This window comes from Bombina bombina, chromosome 2 (genome assembly GCF_027579735.1).
Source record: "Bombina bombina isolate aBomBom1 chromosome 2, aBomBom1.pri, whole genome shotgun sequence".
NCBI lineage: Eukaryota > Metazoa > Chordata > Amphibia > Anura > Bombinatoridae > Bombina > Bombina bombina.
Window position 1 is genome coordinate 1,230,971,665 of NC_069500.1, and position 10,854 is coordinate 1,230,982,518.

A 10,854-nucleotide genomic window follows, 5' to 3' on the forward strand; every position below is an offset into this window, starting at 1 on the left:
CAGCACCATAACTAAAATCCTGAAAAATCCCGAAAATGAATAAATCATTTTCCGAATTTTCGGATCAATTCTTCATATTCATCATTCTAATATAAACCGCCACCCCCCCACACATCGCCAACACTAAATAAACCTATTAACCTCTAAACAGCCACTCTCCCCCACATCGCCAAAACGAAATAAACCTATTAACCTCTAAACCGCTGTCTCCCCACATCACCAACACTAACTAAACCTATTAACCTCTAAATCGCTGTCCCCCGACATCGCCAACGCTAAATAAAACTGTTCAAATAAGACAATAGGATTTGAGCAGCTCTCATCCTATTGGCTGAAGAGGACCTCTGTGTTGGACTGATGGCCCTCCGCCTCCACTCATCCACCGATCACTCCGTCTCCGCCATGAAGATAGAAGATGCCAGACCCGGATAGATGAAGATGGAGCCGCCTGGATGAAGATGTTTTGCCACTGGGATGAAGATCTTTCACCGGACTTCAGCAATGGTGAGTACTGATTTTGGGGCTAGTGTTAGTTTTTTTTTTGGGGGGGGGGTGTTTCTTTTATTTTTTAGATTAGGTCTTTTTTTATTTTTAATGGGTTGTAAAAGAGCTGAATGTCCTTTTAAGGGCAAAGCCCATACAAAGGCCCTTTTCAGGGCAATGGGTAGATTAGTTTTTTTTATTTAGTTTTTTTTATTTTGGGGGGTTGTAATGTTAGCGGGTATTTGGTTTAATTTATTAGCAAAAGAACTGTTAACTTTAGGGCAATGCCATACAAAAGGCCCTTTTAAGGACTATTTGTAGTTTATTATAGTTTTGCCGATGTGGGGGGATGGTGGTTTAATTCATTTTGTTTCAGCATATTCCTTATGTTAAGTTAAATAGTTTTTCGGATTAATTTGTTATTTCTGATCCATTCTTTATTCATATTCATTATACTATTCTAAAGTTTAGAATAGAATAATGAATATGAATAATGAATTGATCCGAAATAACGAATGGACCTGAAAAATGATTTAACTTAACATAACTAATTTGCAGAAACAAAATTATTTATTTAACTAATGAAAACAAAACAATTTTTTACGCTGTGCACATGTCTAATAATTAGAAATGTCTAGATAATAACTGACCACAATTCATCATCAACTATTCAGAAATAGATACTCTTTTCTAGATTCTAATCCAAAAAAACACAACACAGATTCTATAGTAAAATAACTAAGGAAATGTGTAAGACTGAAAATCCCAATAATTAGTAGACATGTGCAATTAGTTTCTGCCAAATGTTCGCTCATTCAGAGATTCGGATGAATCCGAATTTCTGAATCAGCACCATAACTAAAATCCCGAAAAATCCCGAAAATTAATAAACGAATTTTCAGATCCATTCTTCATATTCATTATCCTAATCTAAACCGCCAGCCACCCCCCACCCCCACATCACCAACACTAAATAAACCTATTAACCTCTAAACCGCCACCCCCACATCACCAACACTAAATAAACCTATTAACCTCTAAACCGCCATCCCCCACATAGCCAACACTAAATAATCCTATTAACCCCTAAACCGTCTCCCACCCACATCGCCAAGACTAAATAAAGCTATTAACATCTAAACCGCCATCCCCCCACATCGCCAACACCAAATAAAACTGTTCAAATCAGCCAATAGGATTTGAGCAGCTCTCATCCTATTGGCTGATTTGAATTTTTCAGCCAATAGGAATGCAAAGGTACACAATAAAAAGGGGTACCTTGCATTCAATCTTCAGTGTGCAGTGGACGATCGCATGAAGAGGACCTCCTTGTTGGACTGATGGACCTCCGCCTCCACTCATCCACCAACCACTCCGTCTCCGTCATGAAGATAGAAGATGCCGGACCCGGATGGATGAAGATGGAGCCGCCTGGATGAAGATGTTTCGCTGGACTTCAGCAATGGTGAGTACTGATTTTGGGGTTAATGGTACGTTTTTTTTGGGGGTGTTTTCTTTTTCTTTTAGATTAGGTCTTTTTTTATTTTTAATGGGTTGTAAATGGGCTGAATGTCCTTTTAAGAGCAATGCCCATACAAAGGCCCTTTTCAGGGCAATGGGTAGATTAGGTTTTTTTTATAGTTAGTTTTTTTTTATTTTGGGGGGGTTGTAATGTTAGGGGGTATTTGGTTTAATTTATTGGCAAAAGAGCTGTTAACTTTAGGGCAATGCCCTACAAAAGGCCCTTTTAAGGGCTATTTGTAGTTTATTATAGATTAGGGTTTTATTTATTTTTTTAAACAGGGGTATTAGGATAGGAATCATTTTTATTATTTTGGGTTATTGCATTTATTATTTTTTGTACTGGTAGTTTTTTTATTTTTTGTGATTTTAGTGTTTATTATTTTTTGTAATTGTCTTTTTATTTTTTTGTAATGTTAGGTTTTATTATTTTTAGTAATGTTAGGTTTTTTATTTTTTGTATTTTTTTTTTAAACAAGTAATGTTAGTTTTTTTTTTAATTTAGCTTAGGTTTTATTTTTATTTCACAGGTAAGTTTGTATTTATTTTTGCTAGGTAGTTAGTAATTGTAACTTTAATTTAGGTGTTTTTTAATTATGTTAAAGTTAAATAGTTTAATTTAGGTAGTTGCGATGTGGGGGGACGGCGGTTTAGGTGTTAATAATTTAATTTAGGTAGTTGTGATGTAGAGGGATGGCGGTTTAGGGGTTAATAGTTTATTTAGGTAGTTGCGATGTGTGGGGACGGCGGTTTAGGCGTCAATAGTTTAATTTAGGTAGTTGCAATGTGGGGGGGACGGCGGTTTAGAGGTTAATACGTTTATTTAGTGTTGGCGATGTGGGAGGATGGCAGTTTATAGGTTAATAGTTTTTTATTTTGTGTTGGCGATGTGGGGGGGCGCCGGTTTAGTGGTTAATAGCTTTATTTAGTGTTGGCAATGTGGGGGGACAGCAGTTTAGGGGTTAATAACTTTATTTAGTGTTGGGGATGTGAAGGGACGGCGGTTTAGGGGTTAATATAGGTTTATTTTGTGTTGGCGATGTGGGGGGACGGCAGTTTAAAGGTTAATAGCTTTATTTAGTGTTGGCGATGTGGGGGGTGGCAGTTTAGTGGTTAATAGTTTTATTTAGTGTTGGCAATGTGGGGGGACAGCAGTTTAGGGGTTAATAACTTTATTTAGTGTTGGGGATGTGAAGGGACGGAGGTTTAGGGGTTAATATAGGTTTATTTCGTGTTGGCGATGTGGGGGGACGGCAGTTTAAAGGTTAATAGCTTTATTTAGTGTTGGCGATGTGGAGGGATGGCAGTTTAGAGGTTAATAGGTTTAGTTAGTGTTGGCGATGTGTGTTGGGACAGCAGTTTAGAGGTTAATAGCTTCATTTAGTGTTGGCAATGTGGGTGCACGGCTGTTTAGAGGTTAATAGGTTTAGTTAGTGTTGGCGATTTGGGGGGACAGCAGTTTAGAGGTTAATAGGTTTATTTAGTGTTGGCGATGTGGGGGGGTGGCAGTTTAGAGGTTAATAGGTTTAGTTAGTGTTGGCGATTTGGGGGGACAGCAGTTTAGAGGTTAATAGGTTTATTTAGTGTTGGCGATGTGGGGGGACGGCGGTTTAGAGGTTAATATGTTTTTATTTAGTTTTGGCGATGTGGGGGGAACGGCGGTTTAGAGGTTAATATGTTTTTATTTAGTTTTGGCGATGTGGGGGGAATGGCGGTTTAGAGGTTAATAGCTTTATTTAGTGTTGGCAATGTGGTTGGACAGCGGTTTAGGGGTTAAAAGTTTTCTTTAGTGTTGTGGATGTGAGGGGATGGTGGTTTAGGGGTTAATATAGGTTTATTTTGTGTTGGCGATGTGGGGGGGGCGGCGGTTTAGAGGTTAATAGCTTTATTTAGTGTTGGTGATGTAGGGGCACGGCTGTTTAGAGGTTAATAGGTTAAGTTAGTGTTGGCGATGTGGGGGGACGGCAAGAGGAGTGCAAGAGGATTAATGCTTCCATATCTTCTGACCATGCTTTCAGAGAGACAGTTTTTAAAAGGAAAATCCTCTCATGTAATAGGAACATATTTATCTCAATGTATGTGTTTTTGTTTTCCTAAACCATGAGAGACCCAAGGCATGAGTTTTAACTTCTTTACACAAGTTAAGGAAGGTGAATATATATGTTAAACATTATGATTATTTGCACAGGACAACATTTAAGTAAATCAGTAGCAAAGTCAAAAGCAAATAATCTTTCTAAGGCTTCATGAAATATTGGGAGGTATAGGCTTGGCTCTTGTGGCACCTACAGTAGCTAATGAATGTATTAACCAGCAGGTTGCATTAATACAGCACTGCAAGATTGTTGATTATTGCACAGTGTAAGGTATTGATGTTAACTGATTATAGGGACATTAAACACTAAATACTTTTATAAGTTTAGTCTAGATGTTATTGTCTGCCTCCCTCTAGTCATGAGTGCAGCTATGTTGAAATCTGACTTTCAATGCATTACATTGTGTTTGTACATGTGCATGAACTCTCCTTCAAATTCTTACGATGAAACCTAGGCTCCAAAATAGCGGCACCCATAAGTAGTGGGAGGTGCATGAAATGTATTTAGTGTTTAAATCCCTTTTAAAGGGACAGTCTAGGCCAAAATAAACTTTCATGATTCAGATAGAGCATGTAATTTTAAACAATTTTCCAATTAACTTTTATCACCAATTTTGATTTGTTCTCTTGGTATTCTTAATTGAAAGCTTAACCTAGGAGGTTCATATGCTAATTTCTTGGACCTTGAAGCCTACCTCTTTTCAGATTGCATTTTAACAGTTTTTCACCACTAGAGGGTGTTAGTTCAGGCACTGATTGGCTAGACTGCAAGCCTGTCAAAAGAACTGAAAAAAGGGGCAGTTTGCAGAGGCTTAGATACAAGATAATCACAGAGGTTAAAGCTATATTAATATAACCATGTTGGTTATGCAAAACTGGGGAATGGGTAATAAAGGGATTATCTATCTTTTAAAACAATAAAAATTCTGGTGTAGACTGTCCCTTTAAGAATGGTGTGTATAGAGAATTAATCAGAGGCGTATTTAGAAACCACAGGGCCCAGGTGCAAGAATCTAAGAAGGGCCTCCCCACCCCCCCCCCAAAAAAAATTGAGAATTTGAGATATATATTATTTATTTATTTATATATATATATATATATATATATATATATATATATATATATATATATATATATATATATATATATATATAATTAAAACACAGAAAAAATGTTAATTGGATTACATGTCTGCAAAAGGAGGAACCCTGTGCCCAGTCTGTGAGATGGTCTGACCCCCTATTACTGTATATAGTGACACTATTTAACCCACCAGTACTGTATATAGTGAGCCAGTGACACAGTCTGTAATCTGGCTGTGAGATGGCTGGACTGCCCCTACCTGCCCCAGCACTTTATAAAGTGACCACAGTAGTCTGTGACATGGTCCAGCCCCCCGTACTGTATATAGTGGTACTGTATAGACTGGCACTGTTTACCCCCTCCCCCCCATGCTGTAGTAACAAGGTCTGTAATTTGCTGGTTCCACAAACATACACATACATGCATAAATACACACACAGTCACATACATACATACACACACACACATACATACATGCATAAATACACACACAGTCAGATACATACATACACACATACATACACACACACACACACACACATACATACATGCATAAATACACACACAGTCACATACATACATACACACATACATATACACACACACACACATAAACACCAATGGGTAAAACAGAAACACTAACCCCTATATTCAGAGACACTAGTGAAGCATCACGTCAGACTCACATGATATCAGTGCAGGCAGTGGCAGGTCAACGGTTTTTATTGTAAAAAAAAATATATATATATATTTTTTTTTAAAGCTGGGCCCCCAGCACCCCCTGTAGTTTTGCCCCTGGTATTAATCTCTAAAAACATATTCCTATTGGAGTTAATCATTTTCGCAGTGCACAAGATGCCACATCTACACTTCCCCTTTTGCATCACAGTGGCCAGACCCAGGCAGCTGATACTGGAAGTTGAATAGCAGTTAATTTTCTCTCCTACTTGCTAATCCTTGCCCTCTCTATGAAGATCCAGTGTATTTGTGTTATACAACACTTGTGTGCAAACATACATAATGCTGCCATATCACTAACCAAAGCATTGCTATTTTAAAATTTATTTATACAGAAGTAACAGAAATGTCATAAATTATTCAAATATATATATATTATTCCTCTAAATCGCTTTGTCTTCTTTATATTTCTCCATGAGTGAAGGTGAATTCTAAGAAATCTTAATTGTAGGTTCAAAATCTACAAGAAGAAGCATCCTGCCCTCTGCTGGCAATACTAGAACTTGCTGTGGAAATAACTGCTTCAATTTTATTATACCATTAATTGATCTTATAACTCTCACTGAAATTTAAATGGGGTATAGATCCTTGGAAAGACAGAATAACTGCACCTTGAAATAAAAAGGTTCATTTTAAATGAATTTTCATACATGATAAAACAAACTATCCATTGCATAATTGTTTATTATTGTTATCAGGTATTTGTAGAGCGCCAATAGATTCTACAGCACTACAATTTTTATTTTTTGAGTGAAATATCAACATTTTTACTTGCAACTCTTCTTACTTTGCATGTAAATGTTTTGTGTATTTTAATGCTTAAAGGGACAGAAAAAAAAACGCTTTACCACTGAGTCAATTCCTTCGAGTATGTAGGATAGTTACCAAACAAGACCGACTGACAATTAGACTAAATGAAATAGCTGATTTGTTTAGAGAAAGGGGTTATCCTAATGACCTAATTGAATCTGAAAACCGACGTATCCTGGAGCTCTATGATGGTCAATTACCAGGAGATAAATATAAAAAACAGGATACTAAGACAGATTACTTTTTGTATCACAATACATTAAACAGAGTGGTAAGATCATGCAGTTGATTAACAAACATTGGGATATATTGAAAGTTAGTAATCACATGTACCAGAATTTCAGAAACCACCTTTGGCAGTTTTTAAGAGAGCTAAAAATCTGAGAGACCAACTAATAAAATCTGATATAGGTTCAGAGAAAAAAATCTAGACAAACCTTCTTAGGCTCTAAAAGTTTCCCTTGCTTAGGTTGCAGTAATTGCAACAACCTTATTAAAGGTAATAATTTCTTTCATCCACGCACTGGGAGGAAATACTCAGTATCAGACTTCTTTACTTGTAACACAGAGTATGTAATTTATATTCTGAAATGCCCATGTTCCAGATTATATGTAGGCAAAATGACCAGGAGGGTCCATGACTGGATCACGCAACATATGTCCAATATTAGGACTGAAAATTCTAAATACCCAGTAGCCTTTAAGGAAGCCGGTCACATGGTAAGCCAAATGAGATGTCAAATTATAGAGCATATACCTGTTGATAGAAGGGGTGGAGATAGAGAGAAAAGATTAAAACAAAGGGAAGCTTTCTGGATTTACCACCTAGAGACTAAGGGCCCCTTAGGTATTAATAAGGAACTCTCTGTATTTTTATGACTCATTTTACTTATTAGGTTCTCTTTTGTTATTTTGTTACATCATTTCTTACAATAATTTGTTGTTGTTGTGCTACTTATTTGTTTCTGTATATATTCCTAGATGCAATTTTGTATTCAAATGTATAGTTCTTACCTTTAAGGTCAGCAGTACCAGTAAGGGTTAAACTTTGTATTACCTGTATGATGTCACAGTAGGAGGAGATTTGTATAGGCTATTTAAGGTTGCTCATTGTGAATTGCTACATACATGATTAACCCTTTGCTGCCGAGGTTAAAGTGTCTACATCGGAACAACTGTTCCAATGTAAACAATTTGAAATCTTGCGATCGTGCGCGTGATCACGAGATTTCAATGATGGGATCGCATCAGGGGTGTGCCCCTATAATGCTAGGCACGCCCCCCAGACCGCGATCCCATCAGGGAAGCGCCAGTGGCTTCAGGAAAGCCAAGCCGTTAGGATGTTGTATTCCGTAAAAACCATTCGGACGGAATACAACGCTGTAACGGCGTTAAAGGGACAGTCAAGTAAAAAAAAAAAAAAACTTTCATGATTTAAACAGGGCATGCAATTTTATTCAACTTTCCAATTTACTTTTATTACCAATTTTGCTTTGTTCTATTGGTATTCTTAGTTGAAAGCTAAACCTAGGAAGTTCATTTGCTAATTTCTTAGACCTTGAAGGCCGCCTCTAATCTGAAAGCATTTTGACAGTTTTTCACCACTAGAGGGCGTTAGTTAATGTGTTTCATATAGATAACATTGAGCTCAGGCACGTGAAGCTCCTAAGAGCAAGCACTGATTGGCTAAAAATGTAAATCTGTCAAAAGAACTGAAATAAGGGGGCAGTTTGCAGAGGCTTAGATACAAGGTAATCACAGAGGTAAAAAGTGTATTATTATAATTGTGTTGGTTATGCAAAACTGGGTAATGGGTAATAAAGGGATTATCTACCTTTTTAAACAACAAAAATTCTGGTGTTGAGTGTCCCTTTAAGGATCGTTAGATCCGAAACGTATTTTTTTCACTAGACTGCAATAAAGTGCATATGATTACAGTTCTGCTGTACTCTATTTCTTTGGAAAATCTACTTATACAGAAGTAACAGAAATGTCATAAATTATACAAAAAATAATAAGAAAAAAATAGTATGCCTCTAAGTCACTTTGTCTACTTTACATTTCCCCACGAGCAGGGAAGATAAATTCTAATTGTAGGTTCAAAATCTACAAGAAGAAGCATCCTGCCCTCTGCTGGCAATACTAGAACTTACAATATGCTGCGGAAATAACTGCTTTAATTTTATTATTATTATTATCAGTTATTTGTAGAGCGCCAATAGATTCTACAGCTCTAAAATTGTTCTTTTGTGTGTGAAATAGCCACATTTTTACTTGCAACTCTTCTTACTTTGCATGTAAATGTGTTATGTATTTTAATGCTTAAAGGGACAGTCTAGTCCAAAATAAATGTTCATGATTCTGATCCGGCATGTAATTTTTAACAACTTTCCAATTTGCTTTTATAACTAATTTTGCTTTGTTCTCTTGGTATTCTTAGTTGAATGCTAAACATAGGAGGTTCTTATGCTAATTTCTTAGACCTTGAAGGCCGCCTCTTATTTGAGTGCATTTCGACAGAGGTGTTAGTTCATGTGTGCCATATAGATAATACTGTGCTCAAGCACATGGATTTACCTAGGAGTTAGCACTGATTAGCTAAAATGCAACCTGTCAAAATAACTGAAATAAGGGGGAAGTTTGCAGAGGCTTAGATACAAGGTAATCAAAGAGGTAAAAAGTGTATTAATATAACCATGTTGGTTATGCAAAACTAGGGAATAGGTAATAAAGGGATTATCTATCTTTTAAAACAATAAAAATTCTGGTGTTAATTCTTGTTCCTTTTTTTTGCAGGGTGACAGTGGTGGGCCACTTGTTTGTGAACAACCAGGAGGGCAGTGGACATTGTTTGGTCTGACTTCCTGGGGATCTGTATGCTTTTCCAAAGTCTTAGGGCCTGGAGTCTACAGCAACGTGTCACATTTTGCTGAGTGGATTGAAAGGCAGATTTTCATTCACAGCTATTTACTCACTTAAGGACACTGCATCAGGGAAAAAGTATTAAATACAAAATAGACTTGTTAAGAACTTGCCTTAACCTCACAGAAAGTTTCATATGTAGAAATATCTGTGGATATCAATGATATATTTTAGTTTATGGTATCAGATATTTTAGTCTGAAACTATGAATTTTGTACATATCTGTTCAAAGATTTGTTGTGCTGTGTAACCATTCCTAAATTAACTCATGATGGGGTTGTGCTCTTATTTGATACTGAGCCAATGCAGTGTTGGACATAAATTCGCAATGACTTGTACAACTTTGTTTCTCTTACAAACCACGTCCTTTGGCTACAAACACTGGCTTCATAGACAGGCGGTTAAAGGGGCATAACAGTAAAAACTAAACTATATATTGCTAGAGTAATTTGTTGTTTAACTAAAAGCCCACCAAATGTTTCTTCAATATCCTCTATAGAATGAAAAAAGTCTCAGCAGCACACCTGTCATATTCATAGTAATCCTGCAGCGTCTGATCGTATCCGTTTGTGTGGGTGACACCAAGAAAATGCTGTGTGCCACACTTTTAGCCAAACTTTATATAAAGAAACTTCTGAAAAATAGAAATGGAATTACTGCTCTAGTGATTATAGAGCAGTAGTATGTGCGTGTGTGTGTGTATATATATAGAAAATGTTGCTAACCCTGTGGCAGTGTAGTACCTTGTAAAATTATAACATTTTCTGCTATGCAAGCTACAAATTACTTGTATAATTTTGCATAAATTTATTTCATGATAATCTGTGCAATAATCATTGAAAAATGTTAACGTGAGCTAAATTTAGTAAAATATTGGCTTCAATTTTAGCCGGGTGGTACACACATTAAAAAAGTCCTAGGGAGAACACTGATATATAAATATATATATATATATATATATATATATATATATATATATATATATATATATATATATATATATATATATATATTTATATATATATATACACACACACACACATATATAATATATATATGCCCCTTTAAGTCCAACTATATATATATATATATATATATATATATATATATATATATATATATATATACACACACACACACATGTATATATACAGTATATGTATATTTTAAAATGCAATGGTAATGATGGCAAATGAAATGTG

The 10,854-nt window shown here is 36.0% G+C and overlaps 1 protein-coding gene across 1 annotated transcript in view; it reads left to right on the top strand.

The window, feature by feature from the left end:
- CORIN (corin, serine peptidase) overlaps positions 1-10,628 on the top strand; it is a 720,658-nt gene extending 710,030 nt beyond the window's left edge. Inside the window, exon 22 of the mRNA XM_053703991.1 lies at positions 9,527-10,628. Coding sequence (XP_053559966.1) covers positions 9,527-9,709 — 183 coding nt within the window. The 3' untranslated portion in view covers positions 9,710-10,628. The remainder of the gene's footprint in view (positions 1-9,526) is intronic.
- Positions 10,629-10,854: the final 226 nt, after the last annotated feature.